The following is a 19,660-nucleotide window of genomic DNA, read 5'->3' as shown; positions in this document are numbered from 1 at the left end:
AGTCTCCCTTAAATAATAAAAGACGCACTGCCCGGTTTATAACAGAGTCGAAACCGGAGTATGAAATTTTTAGCGAACCGTTGTGGGTGTTTGAAAGACTATGATAAAGCTCGATGGGATATGCAAGCCAAGTTTCTTTCTTTTTCATCTCGCGAATAATGGATACTCTTACCTTGCGCGGTACTCTTGAAGGTAAAACGGATGAAATGAATAAAGGATGGATGGATAAGATATATTGACGTATCGATATTTAATATTAGGTCATGGCAACTGGGGTAAGGATGTCAACTTGAGTGTATTGAAACAATTAGATAATTAACATGAGTGTGGATTTTCATTATAGTCACTGCCATTGCTACTACTTCTGAAGCTCCTGATATGGTCTTGTCTGCTTCTCGTGACAAGACTATCATCGTCTGGAACCTTACCAGGTAGGAATTTATAATGAAGAATTTGGAAAAGAAAAAACTTATCAAATGTGTGTAGAGATGAGGTCAACTATGGTGTCCCTCGTAAGTCCCTTGTTGGTCACTCCCACTTTGTTGAAGACATTGCCATCTCTTCCGATGGTCAATTTGCCTTGTCTGCTTCTTGGGATCACACTCTCCGTCTCTGGGATTTGAACAATGGTACCACCACTCGTCGTTTCGTTGGCCACACTAACGATGTTCTCTCTGTCTCTTTCTCTGCCGATAACCGTCAAATCGTTTCCGGCTCTCGTGACAAGTCCATCAAGCTCTGGAACACCCTCGGTGAATGCAAGTACAACATCACCGAAGACGGCCACACCGAATGGGTTTCTTGCGTCCGCTTCTCTCCCAACCCTGCTACTCCTCTCATCGTCTCTGGTGGTTGGGACAAGCTCGTCAAGGTTTGGGACCTCACCAAGTTGAAGCTTCGCACCAACTTCATTGGCCACAATGGCTACGTCAACACTGTCACCATCTCTCCCGATGGTTCTCTCTGTGCCTCTGCCGGTAAGGACGGTGTTGTCATGCTCTGGGACTTGAACGATGCCAAGCACCTCTACTCTCTCGATGCTGGCTCCGTTGTCCACGCCCTTACTTTCTCTCCTAACCGTTACTGGCTCTGTGCTGCCACTGCTAACGGTATCAAGATTTGGGATCTTGAAACTAAGTCTATTGTTGATGAACTCCGTCCTGAGTTTGCTCAATTAGGAAAGAGAAAGAACCCTGACCCTGAATGTTTGTCTGTTGCTTGGAGTGCCGATGGTGCCACCCTCTTCTCTGGTTACTCTGACAACATCATCCGTGTCTGGCAAGTCACCCGTACTCTTTAAATCAAATGCCCGCGCGAATCATTGGATTTTTTAGAGGAAAAAAGAAAAAAATCCCCCCTTTTTTTTTGCTTAAATAAATCATAATAAAAAAAAAAAGAGAGAAAGCGAGTGTATTCATCTTTGTGTTAAAACCCAGTCTCTTTTTTTTTCTCCCTTATGTTGCCTTACTTTACCTCGAATGAGACAAGTAGCTGGCTGCTTTACATCTTGACTGATTCAGCACTTCCCACAGGTGGATTCGTATCTTCTTCTGGGCTCGAGGCGAGTCATCAAGCCGGACTAGTGGATAGCAACAACATTTCGACATTTGTTACTTCTTCAGCACATAATTATGCTTCCAACACCAACTGTTTTGTCCAAGCAGGATATGAATCACTTGACAACAAGGACCCACTGTCGTTCTTGACAGATTGCGATGCTACATGTGACGCCGTCATGGCAGCCAATGCTGTGGCAAAACGAGCCTCATTAGCTCAAGGCATTGCCATGCTCACTCTCTTTTTAAAGTGTTTTACAGAAACCAACGAACAAGAAGAAAAGGTACGAGTGGTCAAGCAATGGAAAAACATGATTCGAGCAGAGAAAGTATATGGTCATTTCGCCATCTGTTTTGGACTCGTTTGTCGTTGTCTCAATGTCGATTTAGAAAATACACTTCATCTATGGCTCTATTTGTTCGCAAGGACCATTTACTCTTCTGCCGTCCGACTCAACATCATTGGACCTTACGAAGCACAGCGACTGTTACTTGAGTCCAGAGGACCTGTAGAAGAGATCATTCACCATACAAAAAATATGACAATAGAAGATTGTTGTCAGACAAATCCATTGTTGGATGTGTGTCAAGGTATGCACGATAGACTTTATTCGAGATTATTCAACAGTTAGAAAAATAAATGTATATATTAAACTCTGCAGTTGGTGAAGGCCATGACCAAGATATCCGTAGCACCCACATCAGCCAAAAGATCCATAATTTCACCTTTTCTCTTCTTTTCAACCATGGCCGTGACGGAGACCCAACCTTCATGAGAGTCTAGTGCAGCGACAGTAGGTGCTTGACGACCAGGCGTAATTTGAACCGCGCGAGAAAGGTTGACGCGTTCGATGTTATATGTACAAAGGACATACTTTTCGGCGGTAATGACACCGCGAATACGAGAAGCGATTTTATCGACGAGATCTTGATGGTGAGAATTCTTGTTGGACATCAAGACAGCTTGAGTTTCTAGTAAGGTATGAATATCGTGAAGACCAGCTGCACGCATTGTTTCTCCGGATTCTATATGAATGGGATTAGGGCGATGTTTAGTTTTTGTTTATAAAAATGTGTTGCTTACCAACCAAATCAACTATAAAAAAAACATGAGTTAATGGTTGTGATGGTGATAATTCATAATCACTTACTAATGCCGTCAGCAAGACCTAAAGCACAAGCAGCTTCGACAGATCCAGAAACATAGTTGATGGTCGTCTTTGTTCCAGCAGCTTTATCGATGGGCTCAAATACTTTTCTAGCAAATGCATCAAAGCTGGTAACGATACGTTTACCAGCCAACTGTTCAATGGTTTGGAATTCACCCTTGACAGGTACCTGAATACATAAACGGCATTTGCCGAACCCAAGTTCCATCACCTCTGTTACTTTATCCGATACTTCATTTTCGACAATCATGTCTTGTCCAGAGATACCCAAATCGACATTACCTTCAGCGACGTATTTGGGGATATCGGCAGCAGGTAAGAAAATAAGGGCAATGGGCAAATTGGTGCAGAGAGCAATATCTTGACGTAAACGACGATTGAAGTGAATATCAGAGCCGTGTAAGAGTTGTAGACATTGTTCGTAAAGACGTCCCTTTTTGGGAATCGCAAATAAAAGTCGGTTATCCAAGTCTTTGACAAAATCCATGATATCTGAGAGATAAAGAAAAAACGTGCCACTAAAATAGGTATATGTAGAACTTGTTCTTTCACTTTGGATCATTGTGACTCATAACCTTGTATCCATATCCGTTTCGTCTTTGTTTGTTTTTTACATTTGCTCCAAAAAGAGATCCGTTTGGCTCAATAAAGAGATTTTTTTAAAAAAAAAAAAAGCCTTAAAACATTTCTCCGCCAATGAAAGCCTTTTTCTTTATCCGTGCACACCAGAAATACATAGTTACACTCTTTTATGCAAAAATACATTCTAATATACAAGTCATTACTTGAGTAAACCCATGACAAATTCAAACATGAATACAGCAGATGCATTTGTAGGAAAAGCTCGTAAAAAGGATGGTAAAAAGCCTACAAAAGTTAGTACCAATATATACAAACATGACTTTTACCTCTATAAAACCCACGTAATCCTTCAGTTTGGTATACAAAGCGTGCAACTGAAGTAGGCGTAGGGAACTTCTTTGGAGATACATCCGGTTGTGTCATGTATCTGTTTTTCACCACATCTTTTTTTTTTTAAATCATTGTGACTCACATTCAATTGTTTTTTTTTTTACCTGAAGGAAATGCGCCAATCCAAAACGCGGTTGCACTTAGACCACCAGCAATAAATGAGACGGAGCCTTCTGACAGATTGAACTTGGTTAACTCTTTTGTAAACACTTCATATGAACCCCAGAATACGAAAAACCAACTTCTAAATAACATGGTGGGTAGCAATCCTTGCCAGAGACCAAAGATACCGTTATTACGAACCTATGATCTATTAGTTCCTTTAAATTTTTTTTTGTTTCTCTATTACCACTTGTCTAATACAATCAATCGGTCCCCTGTACACTTTTGTGCCTGCATCATATTGAACTTGCAATCTCGCTTTGATCTGTTCGACAGGTGTAGCCACAAAAGAGACTGTGAGTCCACCTGCTAATCCTGCAAGTCCATGTTGAAAGACAGATAGGGGTCTATCTCCGTTCCATCTTTGCATAAACATACGAGCATTATGTAAAGTACCTAACCTAAACATCTTTAGTTGCTCTTTTCTCGGCTTATTCTACGTGTAGAGTTACATGATGCTATCCATAAACATCCAGCCTACGAGTGGTGGTGTGGCTCCCTTGTAGAGTGCAGATGGGCCTTCGTGTCGTATCGTCTTTAGGAAACAATCAAGGGGGCCTTTGAATCTTCCATCTGCTTTACTTGTTGTCTGCATACGAATCTTGACGGTATCTTGTAAAGTGCTAAATTAGTCCATAAAATAAGGCACATACATCTGTATTTGCATACCAAAGGGGTGACCCACAACTAATTTTGTTATACCAGAAGCCATACCGGCAGCAAATCCACGGATACGGTTGCGTAGTGATTCATCAATGAGATCTGGATTTGCTTTATTCTCTATAAACCATTAGACATTTTCGATTCATTTTGTGTGTGGTTTTAAAGTTTACCTATAGACATTGAAATAAGAAAAGAAAAGAAATACAAGTGTGCGCGCGCTCGTTTAAAAAGTCACAACAGCAAAGAAGAAGCATCATGATGTGTAACAACATATTATCCAGTAAGATGAAAGAGCCATGCAGTTCCTTTTTTAGAAGTAACCGTATTCAACTTTTTCATTTCTCCACATTTCTCTTCTCTTTTCTTTTCCCTCCTTTTTTTTTTTTAACAACCTATTCTTTTTACAATGTCTCAAAATGTTACCAGCATGACGACAAGCAACATACAAGATTATCCTTATTTTACGTATTCTTTAGAACAAGAGAAAAGAAAAGGTTTAACAGAGCCATGTAATCACTGCCAAAAGGTAAACTAGAGATGAATTTGTATGCTTTAGAACTAATTATAGTCGACTCTAGGCAAGACTCACTTGTGATGGAGGTAGTTTTTTGGTTTATTTATTTTCTCACGACCTTATTTATATATAAAAAAATTCTTTTTAGCTCGACCATGTCAAGGATGTATCAAACGTGACCTTAGCACAACATGTTCAGATATAACAAGGAAGAGATTGAAGTCCAATCATTATTCTCCACAAGACGACCAGCTATCATGTAAGCTATCGATACATTAATGAAAGCATTCTACTCAATGCATCCCCTTAAAAAAGTGTTTGCCACTCCAACCATGTTACCTTTTACGCCTGCAGATCAGCCAATAGGTGAGAAAAAAGTCATTTTTTTTACCCCACACAAATTGAATTGTTGCTTAGATTTTCCTCAAATAGAAACCACTACGACTTCTCTGAGTCATTTTATGGATAATTGTGCACTTTTTAATTTCTCCTTGACCGATTTAGGCTTTGGCTCGGAAACTGCTGGTTTAGAATATGGTGTTCTTGGTAATATGACAGATAAACAACAGGACTGCTTTCAACCTACAACTCCCTTTTCACCTATTTTCACTTCTTCATTTCATTCTTCACCTGTTACTCCTAGCTCAACTACGTCTCAACAACAACAACAACAACAAGTGCAATATTCACCCTCTCCTGTTCAACAGTCCTCTGCTCAAACACCGTCATCGACAACAACAAAGCAGCCAACAAAAAGAAAAAGTCGTAGTCCAGAAAGTGTATATAACAGTGTTCAAAAGCCATTTAATTATGCCGAGGGATTTCACTATCTTATTCAATATGTGACAGAAAAGTAGAGTGTTTTTATTTTTAAAAGGGAACATTTGCTCATCTATCTTTTGCAATAGGATGAGTAGAGATGACCTAAAAAGGATTAGTCGGGCTCTCTCCTTATTCAGGCCGTCTTTTCTATCACTGATCATGAATTTAACAGAAGAAGACTTGGTGTTTATGGAAAAGTGTATACAACGAACACTATTGGAATACGAAAAGCTGATCAGTTTCTCAGGAACACCGACTGTCGTGTGGAGAAGAACAGGCGAAGTATGCCTCGTTGGTAAAGAGTTCTCTTTACTAACTCAATGGACAAAAGACATGTTATTGAATAAAAAGACGTACATCTATGAGGTAAAAAAAAAAAATGAATACAGCAAAAAGCGCGGGGTTTCTAAAAAAGCTATTAAAGTTGATGGAGAATCAGTCAGCTGTAGAATACTGGGAAAAGTTTTCAAGCCATGCTTTTGACAATACTGACAAAGCATGCAGTTACTCATGTATATTAAGAACACCGCAGAAAAAACCTGTACCCTGTACATTTTGCTTTACCATTAAACGTGACATTTTTGATCTACCAAGCGTCATTGTCGGAAATGTAAGTTACTGTTTGGTCCATGAAACATATAACTCTAACTTTATATATTAGTTCTTACCCATTCTTAGTTAATATTTATACATGTGATACCTTGATATTCCCTCGCTTTCAATTTAACTCTATTTCCAATAAATACCTTTTTTTCCCGCATCGTTTTGAGTAAAATTAGAGTTGCATTCACTCAAGTCAGGCTCTCCTTTTTTTTTTTTTTTTTTTTTACTAAAATAATGTCGTATTTTGAAATGAGGGCTTTTCCAATAGTCGGTTGATCGACTCCCCCTGACAGCTGAGTATCATGCGTACTTTACCATATACGCACATACACTTGACTAGAGTAATTTAATAGCGCATCCAGTTATATACATCTCGATCTTTGAATGCCTTTAAGGATCATCTGACACGTGGTGTCAGTTCAGAAGCTCGTTACTCGATTCAAGTCCACATGATGAACCAAAGAGCATCCAATCATCTTGCGCTCCGCGAGAGAATTAGAAGAAAAGTGTTCCCCCCAAAAGCGATGGGTTAAACAAGCATATGAATACAACAATGACTCGTAGATCTTTCTCAGATATGACTTTGATTCCCTTTTTCTAATTCACTATATGTAGTGAGACAATGTGGAGAATCAATTTCTCCTCCTTTGTACTATAGAGTAAATCAGGTAAACTGAATAGAGAGCGCGTAAACGACCTAGTACAACAGAGGGGCCCGGCCAATGAAAGTTGTGAATAAAGGCTCTTGGCCACTCTTCAAAGCGCCTTGTTTCTAAAGTTGATTGTATACTAACTAAATATGGTACTGTCATTGATGTATAAACACTATTCCATAACAAAAAAAAAAATTTGATGCAGATGTAGATAGTGGTAGATTCAAGATGAGTTGCTGAATAACACCTGATCAGCCCCTCCCCCTTTTTTTTCTTTTCTGCCAAGAAGACTTGTTGTACTACCAAGTACCTAATGTCAAAAGCATTTTATGCTAATTATTATTAAAACAAATGAAATAAATGTAATCCATCCATTCTAAAGTAATTTCTGCCTACTCTATCTAATTTTAGAGTTATTATGAGCCTATTCAGAGAATCTTAATGCTTGTATATGATTGGTCAGGAATTTCTGGAAATATGCATAGCTTGTCCGAAACAGGTAAATTTTGGGACGCCCCTTCACGGTCGTCCGTAGATTTTCTATGGTTCTGTGCGCGCCATAGTGAAATACCAGTGCTCTTGTGAGACTATCTGAATAACTTCAATTAATTAACAAAGAAGTTTTTAGACCAATAAAGTTCAATAAGGAGTACGATCCCAAGTTATTCTTTGACTACGGCTGGGTGAGAAACTTCATTTACAATTTACTAATGGAGTACGAAGCTGGGAGTCTTATGAGGCAACACTATGAAGAACGGCTCAAATCTCATACCTGGCAACTCATCGACACCATAGTAATATTGATGCAGATTACGTATCCCTATATTCCTCACAAGGCGCTCGACACACACCATCGTATGCAAATGATGGATAACGACTAATAGTACCGCTACTTTAAGCAAGTATGCATGGAGACACTTTCACTGCCACTCTCTCCTTTGCAAAAAAAAAAAAGTCAATATTGTTTTTTTGTTTGCATTTCGTCTTTTTTCAATACTCTCTGCCAGTTTAAACTTGCCATAGTAGAAAAAGACTGTCTGGTCCAAGGAGTTGTAGTTAAAATGTTTTTGGAAACCTTGACCACTGTAAAATAGGCATCAATGTAGATGGTCATGTGGTTTATGGCAGCGAGTCTGCAGTGCCCCACGCCAACACACCATCCGATTTCGTATATTAAAGCTTCCTTTTCTTCCAAATAGAGAACTAGGCAAAAGCTTTGTCAAACTAGTTAGTAAGTATGGTTTAGTTTTCGCTGCTGGCACTGTTCGGTCTCATGGATAGTTTGACGTCCAAATACACAACCTCTCGGAACTCTCACATGAGTTACAATAGCCTGAGGAAGGGCGTCATCTTTGCAGTGTTCCTACACTGTCATTATTGTCACAAGCCTGGCCATTCCAAGTTGAGTTGCCTCCCGGCACCCAGTACAGCGTCACTCTAGCTTCCATCTGTTGCACAAATAATATGTGACTTAAAGAACAACAATTATATTTTGTTTTTTCTTTCTTTGTGAGTTCACAAACCAAAATTTATGCATAAAACTAGAAAAAGTATGAATATTTAGATATACTTATTATTACACTTGACAGGAAAATAAAGCTGCTGCCAACAAATATCGAACCCATCAAAAGCTGCACATTTTATACCCACTCCATTGTTTCTTTCCGCCGCCCATATCAGATCCTTTTCCATCGCCATGCTCAGCCGCTCATTCACCTTCAAAAGATGATACAGCTATTGTCTGCAGCCCCAAAGTTCCATCTTCACACCTTCGGAAATGTCCCTTAATTCTATTATTTATTCTCAGCCAATACGAGCATAACAATTAATCACATTGACCACATCAAAATAATTAGCAGCCATAGATTCTCTTCCCTTATAAAACGCACACGCGCCTTATTTCAACAATACTCCTTTCTTTTTAATGATGAATATAATTCGCAAGTCATCGACTTAGCTGCTTTTTTTTTTCAATAACAAGTAAAGCTAAACACAATAATGCCAATACTATGACAAGAAGTATATTGAGCACGTTTTCCTTCACGCTGCCAGATTACACACAATAACACTTGACGACCGTGAAAAGTGCACATTTTTACATTATTTCTTCTTCAATCCGTCACTACAAGTAGGGAGGTTACCTTCATTGTGCCTGAAATATTTGAGAGAAAGTTCAAGTGTATCGTGGAAGAAGACGAAATAGACCACATCATCATCAAACCTATTGAAAATGAACAATCTTTTGATATTTCAAAAATTGCTACCCCAGAAGCAGCCCGCACAAAATTTGAGAGTATGAAGAATACGCTGAAACGCGCTTATTACCTTGCCAACAAGGAAACTGCAACCATGAAAGACAACCTTAGTCTTATGATTGCTTCTCCTATCAACCGGTTCTTTGATGCCAAAGAATAACACTTATGGAAAAACAACTTTGGCAATGATTTGTTAATGAAGAAGGTCGTCTTGGATTCGGCGGAAGCTTCAAGCATCGTTCGGGAGTACGGCCCCAAGCTCGCGGAATCAGTTGTTTTGTTGTAGAATCATTGATTTTTCATGGCCAGCTTTTTCTTGTTCATTCATAACAATTTTGATATCGATGATTGTGCCGACTGTCAAAGATAGGGCACCAAGACAAAGCTGTGGCCTTTATTCAACGAAAGACTAGACTTGGAAAAGACTACTTTGAGTTAATGGTAATGTTTGACTATGTTGAATTGCTTGCGGCAAGTGGATTTTTTGGTTCGGTGGATGGTGCATTTTTTAGCCTTTTCCTTGGTTCAGCAGTCCAAGACCCTCGGGAATGTATCACCAAAACTTCCCAAACCTGCTCTAAGGATGATATATATATGCAAGAACAAGATTATAAACCAACACTACAAGAAGAATGCTAGAAACAACTGGGGTTTCTACTGTAAGAAATACGACGGCAAAGGCTTTTCACTAGCAAATCCGTTAACGTTCGAAAGCTTCAATATCATGCATTCAGCAGCATTGCTTGTTTTGAAGCCTTTTGCATACCGAAAAGTAGAGCAAAGGCAGATAAACAAGCTGCTGCCGAAAGTGCTGGCTCAGAATGAGTCATCTCTTACCTCTGTCAGTAAGCTCATTGTAATATATCTTGGCTTTCTGAAGCATGGAAACTCTTCTTTTTCTTTGTCTGCACCAAAAGAAAAAAACAAAAAACAAAAAGGATTTGATTAAAATTTATAGCACCTTACTTGCTGGTGCCTTGAAGTCATACAATATCAAGAATATTAAAACAGCCAAAAAAAAAACTATACGCAGTAAAAGAAACTGACTTGTTTGAAGAAGAACGACAACTTTTTTTTTTAACACTGTAAATATATTGATATGCAAATAAAAATCAATCCAAATCTACAGTGTTTTCCTAAGGACCAGGTTTTACATACGGAATCACAAGTCATCAAACTGCTGCTTATTTGAGATGCTGTAGGTCAACCCTTTGAAATCTTTCTCTCTCTCTCCTCACCCTTTTATTGAAAAAGGAAAGCTCTTGGCGTTGTTTTTACTGTGTATATGCGACATATTTTCTTTGTTAAAAGTCCTGACAGCAAAAAAACAAACAAACCCCACAGGTTATCGTAACAATCTCTTTTTCCTGCTTTGTACTCATGGTTACAACATTATGTAGTAATTTTAACATCAATCAAAGTGATTTGATCATAAATAAAATCCGAAAGAATTAACGAAATTAAGAGGGGTGAGTTGATCTTCATATCAAATTTAGTAATCCTTTTAGGTCAGGAACATACCCAAGAGTTAGAAAATACACATCTTTTTCCTCAATGGATAGAATGGTTTATTCATTCGGAAGTGTAGCTGATTATATGCAAATTATCATTCATTTACGTTATCTGCTTTCTTATACATCTGTCATACGTAATTTATGTGGCGAATGTTCTCAGCAGCGGGTTACTTTAACAAGCGTTATCTGAACGGCACAACAATCGCATTTGTAAAATAAAGCCAAAGATATATTTACAGCAATCCTTTACAATTGAATGAGCATTTGACTTATCACTCTTCTTTGCCTATGCTGAAATATGTGATGGCAACATCATCAGACAAAGGTTGGTGTTTTCATCATTTAAGCAATGTCGGAGAAGTTACAGGTGATCCCACTGTTCCCTCCTTTTAGAAACGGGAGTGTGGATTCATCATATATTCACTGTCATACCAATGCATATCAAGCTGCATTGGGCATGTACGCTCCGAAAAGAAGACAAAGAAAATATATTGAGTAGCATGTCATCACGTTGGGGTTATTGCAGGATCGTAAAATGATATTACAGCCAGCGCAGCTGAGAAGCGATGTAGGAATTCGTACTTGATTACGAAATTCCGTCGATATTGCTAAACTTAAAATATGTAAAAGTGTTATGTTTTATGAAATTAAATGAAAAGCTATCACAACTTGCTTTTTTAGACGCTGGCCATATCTCTTTGTTAAACAGGTAGTCATTGTTTATAACGATGTATAAAGATGGAAGGAAAAAGCAGTATTCATAATGTATCATTTATCACTTTATACTCCCAAGCATATGATTAGCTGCAATTATGTCATTTTGATTCACTGCAGAATCGTATTACACAACTATAACCTTGATAATATGTGTTACAGTAGCAATCGTTCATATTCTTAATCTTACAGTCGTCCCTTCTAAACCATATTCATTCGTTCTCTGCTTTTTATTCCTATGCATAATCGTGTTGATCTCTCCTCTCTTTCCCTCTTTGAACTTTGTTGCCTAGTGATACCACGATACACTAAACTTAAACACACAGACCACTTTTATTTGCAAAAAATAAAATTCAATCGGGTATACAAAGTAATCTGAAACAAAGGACGCTATTTGTCATACATTTTCAATTTTCGTCATAGCTTAATTCTTATTGGACACCGCTGATCTCTCTACTATCCTCTGCTGTCCCCCTTCCAATGTGTGGTGAATGCCAATTCAGAAAACGAGGCATTCATTTCAGTCTAACTTTTTATAGAAATTCATCATTCTATGACGTTATTCCCCGAGCGTAAAAAAACGCAAGAGCAAGGAAAATCCCTTTTTGTACCTTTGTCCATTGTATAAATATATATCGTTCTTTTTTTTTCTTTTTTTTTTTCTTTTTTTTTAATACACAGAATGCCACAAGATAATTACTTTATTATGCAGCAACAGCAACAACAACAAAGACCTATAAAAAGCGGCCTATTGAATAGAAGGCAGCAACAAAAAGGTGGTTATTTACAACCATTAGAACTACCATCCTTACCTCCGCTTTCACAATTATTACCGGCGAATAACAAGATGGATAATAATAATACCAATATGGAAGCAGCAGCAGCAGCAGCGGCGGCGGCGGCGGCTGCAGCTGCTGTTTCAATGAATGGAATGATACCCACGACAACTACATTTGCTCCACAAACGCAGCCTCAAATGATGTACGACTATACCGTCCAGCCCACTGAGACAGTTCATCCTGGTCAATACCAATTGAACGCCAATCCAGTCCTGGTAGATCCAGCTACAACCACAACGACTACCAGTGCAGATATGATGGCTGCTGCTGCTGTCATGATGCCCTTTGATTCCATGTATACCGCCACACTCCAACCCGGATTAACCGCCGATCCAGCCATGATGCCAGCCCCTGTTGATTACAACCAAAACACACAACAGAGGACAAGACAGCTGAGCAACGCCAGCAGTGCCAGCTCCTCTGTGGAAAAAATTTATTCGTTTGTGGAAATTCCTGGTACAAATCAAAAAAAGCGACCCAGAAGGAGATATGATGAAATCGAACGACTATACCATTGCAATTGGCCAGGATGTACAAAGGCTTACGGCACACTGAACCATTTAAATGCACATGTCAGCATGCAAAAACATGTAAGAATGGTTTCATCATATGTATGAATATATGCTTACTAACTTATCTTAGGGACCAAAGCGAAGTCCAAGTGAATTTAAAGAAATGAGAAAAGAATGGCGTCGACAAAAGAAAGAAAGAGAGGCACAAAAGAAGGCGGCTGAACAAATGATGAAACAAGAGCAGCAGCAACAACAACAACAACAACAACAATCAATATCTTTAATTAATAACCATCATAACTTTGAACAAATACCAGCCGAATTGAATGGCTTTTACTAAAATACACATTGTATATTACTTTCCCTCTCTCTTGTTATTATTTCTTAAAAGTTGTCTATTGTCCGTGTGTACATACTCTGTTATATTCTGTTAGTAAATAAAATATACATATTACATCATTTGCATAAAAGTCGACACGGCGGTCATTGAACAATTTCCCATAGAAAAATTGCAGGCATTTATAAATTCATTTCTTTACCACTTTTTTCTTTTTTTTTTTTTTCTTTTTCACTATAGCAACAATCACTATGGAAAAAAGCTATTGGCAACAGATGAAAGAGATTATATCTAAATTCAATATTTTCAATATATTATTTTGTTATTGTCTACCCTTTTTTTATTTATTTTGCCCAACTTTATTAATGCCTGCCATCTTTTTACGAACACTATCATTTATCATTGGTTGGGTATACAGATTGATTTCTTCCCATCACCATTATCCACTCGCACCCAAGAAAACAACAAAGACCGAAGATGAAATGAATAATATGTACTTTTGGCTACAAAGATGCTCAATATGTCTTGATCAAACATACAATTTATGCTTAGAGTCATGCCGTGACCAATTCTGTAAAGATTGCTTTTCAAGGTAAAATGGTTTTACCCATTGGAAAAAAGGAGAGCGCCACTCATTGTTAATTTAGGTATATCGAAGAAACTGTCAACCAATCCTGGGGCCTAGGGGTGACCCGTATCAAATGTCCAGGTATGGAAATATTACAATCAAAACTTGACAATAAAAAACTAATTCTGCTATAAAGTGTGCCAAGAAATCATAAACCAGGCAGAATGGAGCCGATATGTGTCACCAGAGATTGTGGCAAAATACAATAAATACAATCAGCCCTATAGACCTTACTCTCGATACTGTATCACTTGCCAACATTCAATCTCACCTTGTCAGTCTCCTAACGCGCAAGGGATATCTCGAGAAAGGTAAAGAAAAAAAAAAAAAAAAAAAAGAGCATGACAACAACAACAACATTTAACATATGCCTTGACATCAAAGTCGGCTTGCAAATATAGCAAATGATTTGGATTTGCTTTCAAAATCAGCAAAGAACACATCACTCTCTATTCTCATTCATGAAGCAACTCAGCATTTCTTGTCAACTTGCCAAAAAGGATCGACTTTCCGCGTGGGACGCACACAGGAGCTTTGCCATCAAGTCATACCCATCCTTCATCAAGTCGTCTTAAACCAAATGGATCTCTACTGTCTGGCATCATCCATATCAAAGCAATTGGTCGCCTTGGAGATTATACCTGAAGCTTGGAAACATGCTCAGTTTAGACACATCTCCTATTTCCCCATGGAAATCTGGTAAATGTTAACATCGGTCTTTGAAAAAGTTTTTTTTTCTAATACACCTTGGTCAGCATGAATTGTGGTGATACGTTATGCCTTCAATGCGGAGAAACGGCACATCTCGGACTAGGCTGCTTGGATTATTTAAAGGCTAAGCTAAAGAGATCAACAGATGCGGAACTGATTTCGACTATTCAATGGAAACTCAATAATACGTAAAGATATAAGCTTGTGTACACATAAGTGTAGTTTTTTTAAATGTTATATTATAGCCGACCTTGTCCAAATTGTTCGGTCATGATCAATCGAGACGAAGGATGTAATAAAGTAGACTGCTTACAGTGCGGTTATCGGTTCTGTTGGAAGTGTGGATCTGCATGGACTCAGGTAAGCAACATTAGGAAACACAAGAGTATAGAAACCAACCTATATCTTTGTCAGCAAAAATGCGGATTTTATCAGTGCGGCGAAAGTACCGAAGATGTTCTACTACGAGATAACGAGAGCAAGGTAAATGAATCCTTATTGTGAACACGTCTAATATAGAGTCATAGGCTGAACTTGGCGTACCTGATATGCATGCCATTGACGCTAGAAGACAAAGCATTCAAACATTGTAATTACCTATTTATTTCGTCGCAGAAATTTGTAAATAAAATAAATATATTTATTAAAGAGAGGGATCACAAAGTTCTTATTGTGTAAAACCGGGGGGAGAGACTTGTGTGATTATTATTTATTAGTACATCTTTCTGAGAGGTTTTTTTGGGGGTGAAAAACTATTTACATCGACATTTGCTGTCCCTTGGACCTTATAGCCTTTTTCAACGAATTGCTATCTTCATCATCACAATCTTTCTTTGATCTTGATGACGCTGTGGATGCTGACGACGAAGGTCGTAACTGCACTTGATTTGCAGACTGTGTATCTGAATCGCTCTTGGACGCCTTTAATGTATGACGATCGACTGAGGACAGTCTTCTGGATTTTACCAGATTACCCACACCAGGAAGCATGATACCCGTCCGATTAGGCGACTTACTGAGCTCTTCAATTCGTTTCTTTTCTGCCTCCATTTCCTCTGTCGCGGTAGGTGTCGTCACCTTGGGCGTACTTGGTTTTTTCGGTTCAGCCGTCTTCTTCCATCGTCGCCACCCTTCGAAATCGATCAGTGCCTGCATACATCCCCACTCGATGATCTTCTTTTCAAGCCATTCCAAACTCACTGGCTTCGTCAAGAAATCATTACATCCGGCAGCAAGCGCCGCGTGACGGTCAGACTCCAATGACGAGGCTGTCAGAGCAACAATGATCACGGGTGACCGGAATATGGAAGGTGTCACACGCTTGTCCTCTTCGCTCAACATCGGCGGTAAGTCCTCCTCTTGTTGTTCATTCATAATCGTATTTGCTGCTGCTGCTGCCACTGCCTGTTGCTGACGTAAAAAGGAGGAAGACATAGGCAAGACACCAATCCTCTGTTCCTTTTCAATCGAACGAATCGTCTTGGTTGCTTCGATACCGTTCATCACCGGTAACTGAATGTCCATCAAGATCAGATGGAACTTGCCACTCTTCCATTTGTCTACTGCCTCTAATCCATTACTGGCCACTGAAAATTTGATCTGATGCTTTTTCATCCATACAGACAAGATGGCTTGATTGATGATATTGTCTATCACAAAGAATGAATGGCTACACATTAGAGATGTATATAAGCGTTTTACCTTCTACAATCAGCACGTTAATTGGAGGACTGACGACGTTACCAAATGGCGTTCTTTTATCTTTCTTCTTTTTCTTGTGCAATTTAAAGTTGGACATGGTCCTCGACATCTTTTTTTCCTTGACCTCGTCGTCCTTTTGTTCTTGCACTGCAGGGCATGTATTAGGCGAACTTGCTTTCTGATCACACATGTCTCCTGCCACATTCGTCACGATTTCACGCGGTGATAAGTTTGGATTGTTGGGAGATCCAGTCGGCTTGGCCGTCAAGTAATCCATAGGCTGATCCGTATTGGATTTACGTCGAGGCGAGCTCGCCGTCTGTTGCTGCTGCTGTTGTTGTTGTTGATGATGAGCTGCAAAGTAATGACTGTTGTTATCGCTCGGTGGACTGAATATGCCACTCAAGGGTCTACGACGCGTCGTCGTGCTCGCAGCATCATTCGCAGCACCAGGGGATGACCTATTATTACCTTCTTGACTAGGCGACGTCACTGCAGAATTCGAATTAGGACTATTTGCAGCCAGCTCCCTCTGAACCAACAACGAAACGATCGGGGGCACGGGGCTCGAGGGCGACGTGGCAATGGCTGAAAAGTGGGGTTCGACTACTGCATTGTTCCATGCGGTATGCAGAGCCGTCAAGAACCGACGCGGACCAGCAGGTTTGGGTACGACGACGACACGGGGCATCGAAAAGGGATCACGGTTCGGCAAGAACGTGAAGCACTGGATGGTATCTCGGACCGCCTTGTAGTTGGAAAGCGAGGTGAAATGGATGATGGCAGTGGTGCCTTGGTGGAAAAAGTTTTGGTACAGACTGGATTTCTTGTGCTGATGGTGTCGTTTGACATGTAAGACATTGGCCGATGCCGGTGGCTGAGCACGGAATTCGTTCAGCTTGCCTTCCAGTGTGAGAACATCGTCATCGATCAAGATGAAGGAAGGAGGAATAGAGTGAATGTGTTCTTCTTCAATTGCTGGTGAAGGTACAGGAGGTGTTGTCGCCGCACTGGTGTTGCTTCGAGGTGGCATGATGGATGTTGTGGAAGATGTGGTCGATACGTCGGTTTCTGATCCTGTGTCATCGTGTTGCTGAAACTGAGGACGCTGGACGACAGGAACATGGCTGATGTCTGTATTCCAGCTCGCCAGACAGCCTGTGAGGTGTTTGGCAAAACTGCTCTTTTCGCGCGCATGTAGAACGATCTTGAGTCCCTTCAAATTGTCAATAAACTTGGTGAGTTCCTTCAGGCTAGGCTCGTTGGAAAATTTAATGTTGGCATAATGGTTTTTCAGTAGCATAGTTTCCTTGCTTATAAACAGTTTTCGGTTTTCTTCACGCCCGCTTTCAAGTTCAAATGTAAATTCAAATCTTGTTTGGTTTTTGTGCGTCTCGACGGTCGTTGTCGCATGGATATAAGATAAGAGCTGCGCGGTCAGGTTGGCATTGGGTAATAGTGCAGCACTGGTATTACGAATAGCAGGTGAAGCTGTGTGGGTGACCTGGAAGGTGATGTTCAAGTTGTTTGAATCCGTGATAACCGCCACATTAAGTCCAACCTCAATGCAAGCACCAGGAGTACAGCATTCGAGTATATTACGCAGGTGCTATAGATCAAAGTCATATGAATTTCGTATTCGTTAAAAGGGTATTATCTTACATTGATTAATGCATGTCGGATAGCACCTTCATCGCCAATGACCATTGTATGATGAAGATTGTTCTCACAGTGATAAATTACAAACTCAACGTCCAATTTGGCTGCCACACCTGCCATGGCATCACCAATGTTTTGTAATAACTCGCCTATATCAAACTCGTTCGTCACAAGCTCAGGTAATGTGTTGTCTATCAGATTGCTATTCGTACGCGGCCAAGCTTGCCACACTAGACGAGACAGTAAGTGTAAATGAGAGCTAACGTGACATACTTGTCGTATGGTTGTATTGATAGCAAAGACACTAGCTGTTGGTATCGCCAAAGAGCATGCACTTAGCAACTCATGTGTATTGAATAGGATGGCAGTAGGTGAGAACTGCTCGAGCGTGGTGATGACCATAAGGGCAACATCTTGTATTTCTTGAGACACAGTTTTCATAAACGTCAATTGATGATCCCTATACTCGTTCATCGTTTCGTCTACCTTGGTTTGCATTTTTTCTTGTTCTGACTGTAAATGTTGTTTTAGTCGTTTAGAACGTGTTTCATGTGCGATCAAGATGCGTCTGGCAAACGTGTACAACAAGAAGGACACCCAAGGCAAGAACGCGAGTACATAATATGGATTATGAAGCATAACGGAGTGACTAGCAGCCATGATGACTGTGCTTGATTGTGTCCAATTGATATATTGGAATACATATTCCGTATTGTGTTGTAGTACAAGTATCATGATACTCCACCATACAATATAGACAGGTAAGATGGCATGTCTCCACCAGTCATCTGTTGTATAAAGGACAATGATTGTGGTCAGTATAGATTCACACCAACACAAGACATTAGCAACAAGAATCATTTGAAATACTTGTCCAACAATCTCATCCTGGTCAGTGTCTTCAGATATTGAAATGCGTGGTAGTTGTAATTTAAAAGCGGCATCATCTCTTGATGTCAATGGATCCTCTTGTTGGTTAGGTTCAGGTGTCTTTAATGTTGCTCTGTATATTTCTGATGAAGTCCATGCTGTTCTTAGATAACTGAGCTGGGGTCGAACAGGTTGTTGTTTTTCTTTATCTTGAATATCGTTTGACTGATCACTCAGCTTTTCGTTCAAGTTCATTCTCTTTTTTTTTTTTTCTTTCCCCTTTATTTAAAATGTAATAATCAGTTAAGCTACTTGGATAAAATGTAAAAAAAAAGAAAAGAGAAAAAGAAAGAAGTATATATAAAAAGAATGAGAGAGAAAAAAAGAAAAAAGAAAAAAGAAAAAAAAATAAACAAGAAAAAAAAAAGCTTGGTTCCTACCCTTTTTTTTCCATTTCACCAAATGCTAGACCTTCCTAGTTTTGCGCCGCTTGAGCATTTGATTGGCTACTGGGATTTATTTTGTAATACAGTCTTTTCAGAAAGTAAAGTTGCATTTTTGCAATTTCTATAATACAACTTATATGAAAAAGCGACAAGTCAGCGCGACATCTCTTTCTAGAAATGGTGTACTCTGTTTCTACTTCAAAATCAGAAGATGTTAGCTTTTGTTTAGACGAATCAAAATGTAATTTTAGGCTTTGCTTACCTATTTTGGATAAACCTTAAAAGGCAACTCGGATAAAATAGGAAATTAGTTTTCAAATGTAAAGAAGTTTATGTTCAGACAACTTATTTTAAAGGTGA

General features: G+C 39.3%; 8 protein-coding genes across 8 annotated transcripts; 5 read left to right on the top strand and 3 right to left on the bottom strand.

Annotated features, from left to right (window-relative positions):
• Positions 1–158: 158 nt before the first annotated feature.
• Positions 159–1,300, top strand: RHIMIDRAFT_235830 (WD40 repeat-like protein; the record flags this gene model as incomplete). Its single annotated transcript, XM_023608421.1, has 4 exons — positions 159–192; positions 261–275; positions 344–431; positions 487–1,300. 4 exons carry the CDS (start codon positions 159–161, stop codon positions 1,298–1,300), a joined length of 951 nt encoding a protein of 316 aa, XP_023467547.1.
• On the top strand, positions 1,176–2,444 carry RHIMIDRAFT_110882 (urease accessory protein UreF). Its single transcript, XM_023605241.1, has one exon. The coding sequence runs from the start codon at positions 1,457–1,459 to the stop codon at positions 2,186–2,188; it is 732 nt and encodes a 243-aa protein (XP_023467546.1). The 5' UTR covers positions 1,176–1,456; the 3' UTR covers positions 2,189–2,444.
• RHIMIDRAFT_200829 (ATP phosphoribosyltransferase) lies at positions 2,206–3,212 on the bottom strand (the record flags this gene model as incomplete). The annotated part of the gene is made up of 3 exons (XM_023606484.1): positions 2,206–2,582; positions 2,641–2,652; positions 2,708–3,212. The coding sequence occupies 3 exons, from the start codon at positions 3,210–3,212 to the stop codon at positions 2,206–2,208; spliced, it is 894 nt and encodes a 297-aa protein (XP_023467545.1).
• Positions 3,213–3,226: 14 nt separating this feature from the next.
• RHIMIDRAFT_277393 (mitochondrial carrier) lies at positions 3,227–4,787 on the bottom strand. The gene is made up of 6 exons (XM_023612688.1): positions 4,529–4,787; positions 4,312–4,471; positions 4,047–4,260; positions 3,802–4,000; positions 3,634–3,750; positions 3,227–3,592 (listed from the first exon to the last, which is right to left on the bottom strand). Exons 1-6 carry the CDS (start codon positions 4,569–4,571, stop codon positions 3,507–3,509), a joined length of 819 nt encoding a protein of 272 aa, XP_023467544.1. The 5' UTR covers positions 4,572–4,787; the 3' UTR covers positions 3,227–3,506.
• A 121-nt stretch (positions 4,788–4,908) lies between these two features.
• RHIMIDRAFT_312203 (uncharacterized protein) lies at positions 4,909–6,659 on the top strand. Its single transcript, XM_023614788.1, has 8 exons — positions 4,909–5,048; positions 5,101–5,122; positions 5,185–5,295; positions 5,352–5,402; positions 5,454–5,889; positions 5,945–6,224; positions 6,283–6,468; positions 6,520–6,659. Exons 1-8 carry the CDS (start codon positions 4,929–4,931, stop codon positions 6,538–6,540), a joined length of 1,227 nt encoding a protein of 408 aa, XP_023467543.1. The 5' UTR covers positions 4,909–4,928; the 3' UTR covers positions 6,541–6,659.
• A 5,845-nt stretch (positions 6,660–12,504) lies between these two features.
• RHIMIDRAFT_277388 (uncharacterized protein) lies at positions 12,505–13,079 on the top strand. Its single transcript, XM_023612687.1, has one exon. The coding sequence runs from the start codon at positions 12,520–12,522 to the stop codon at positions 13,051–13,053; it is 534 nt and encodes a 177-aa protein (XP_023467542.1). The 5' UTR covers positions 12,505–12,519; the 3' UTR covers positions 13,054–13,079.
• A 571-nt stretch (positions 13,080–13,650) lies between these two features.
• RHIMIDRAFT_235824 (uncharacterized protein) lies at positions 13,651–15,217 on the top strand (the record flags this gene model as incomplete). Its single annotated transcript, XM_023608420.1, has 8 exons — positions 13,651–13,877; positions 13,933–13,994; positions 14,050–14,224; positions 14,298–14,612; positions 14,669–14,812; positions 14,870–14,984; positions 15,039–15,107; positions 15,152–15,217. 8 exons carry the CDS (start codon positions 13,651–13,653, stop codon positions 15,215–15,217), a joined length of 1,173 nt encoding a protein of 390 aa, XP_023467541.1.
• A 75-nt stretch (positions 15,218–15,292) lies between these two features.
• On the bottom strand, positions 15,293–19,228 carry RHIMIDRAFT_110813 (uncharacterized protein). Its single transcript, XM_023605240.1, has 3 exons — positions 17,988–19,228; positions 16,326–17,934; positions 15,293–16,273 (listed from the first exon to the last, which is right to left on the bottom strand). The coding sequence occupies exons 1-3, from the start codon at positions 19,107–19,109 to the stop codon at positions 15,381–15,383; spliced, it is 3,624 nt and encodes a 1,207-aa protein (XP_023467540.1). The 5' UTR covers positions 19,110–19,228; the 3' UTR covers positions 15,293–15,380.
• Between the last annotated feature and the right edge of the window lie 432 nt (positions 19,229–19,660).

This window comes from Rhizopus microsporus, assembly GCF_002708625.1.
Source record: "Rhizopus microsporus ATCC 52813 unplaced genomic scaffold scaffold_5, whole genome shotgun sequence".
NCBI classification, from domain to species: Eukaryota; Fungi; Mucoromycota; class Mucoromycetes; order Mucorales; family Rhizopodaceae; genus Rhizopus; species Rhizopus microsporus.
This window is presented reverse-complemented; position numbering and strand designations above follow the sequence as displayed.

Excerpts from the sequence above, each read along its gene's own strand:
- RHIMIDRAFT_110882 (XM_023605241.1), top strand. The coding sequence starts at position 1,457 with ATGTTGCCTTACTTTACCTCGAATGAGACAAGTAGCTGGCTGCTTTAC.
- RHIMIDRAFT_277393 (XM_023612688.1), bottom strand. The coding sequence starts at position 4,571 with ATGGCTTCTGGTATAACAAAATTAGTTGTGGGTCACCCCTTTG. Across the intron at positions 4,472-4,528 it reads AGTTGTGGGTCACCCCTTTG|ATACCGTCAAGATTCGTATG; the intron begins GTATGCAAATAC and ends GCACTTTACAAG. Across the intron at positions 4,261-4,311 it reads ATGTTTATGGATAGCATCAT|GTTAGGTACTTTACATAATG; the intron begins GTAACTCTACAC and ends AAAGATGTTTAG.
- RHIMIDRAFT_312203 (XM_023614788.1), top strand. The coding sequence starts at position 4,929 with ATGTCTCAAAATGTTACCAGCATGACGACAAGCAACATACAAGATTAT. Across the intron at positions 5,296-5,351 it reads ACAAGACGACCAGCTATCAT|TGTTTGCCACTCCAACCATG; the intron begins GTAAGCTATCGA and ends CCCTTAAAAAAG. Across the intron at positions 5,890-5,944 it reads ATTCAATATGTGACAGAAAA|GATGAGTAGAGATGACCTAA; the intron begins GTAGAGTGTTTT and ends CTTTTGCAATAG.
- RHIMIDRAFT_277388 (XM_023612687.1), top strand. The coding sequence starts at position 12,520 with ATGAATGGAATGATACCCACGACAACTACATTTGCTCCACAAACGCAG.
- RHIMIDRAFT_110813 (XM_023605240.1), bottom strand. The coding sequence starts at position 19,109 with ATGAACTTGAACGAAAAGCTGAGTGATCAGTCAAACGATATTCAAGAT. Across the intron at positions 17,935-17,987 it reads TCCGACATGCATTAATCAAT|CACCTGCGTAATATACTCGA; the intron begins GTAAGATAATAC and ends TTTGATCTATAG. Across the intron at positions 16,274-16,325 it reads TAACGTGCTGATTGTAGAAG|ACAATATCATCAATCAAGCC; the intron begins GTAAAACGCTTA and ends TCTTTGTGATAG.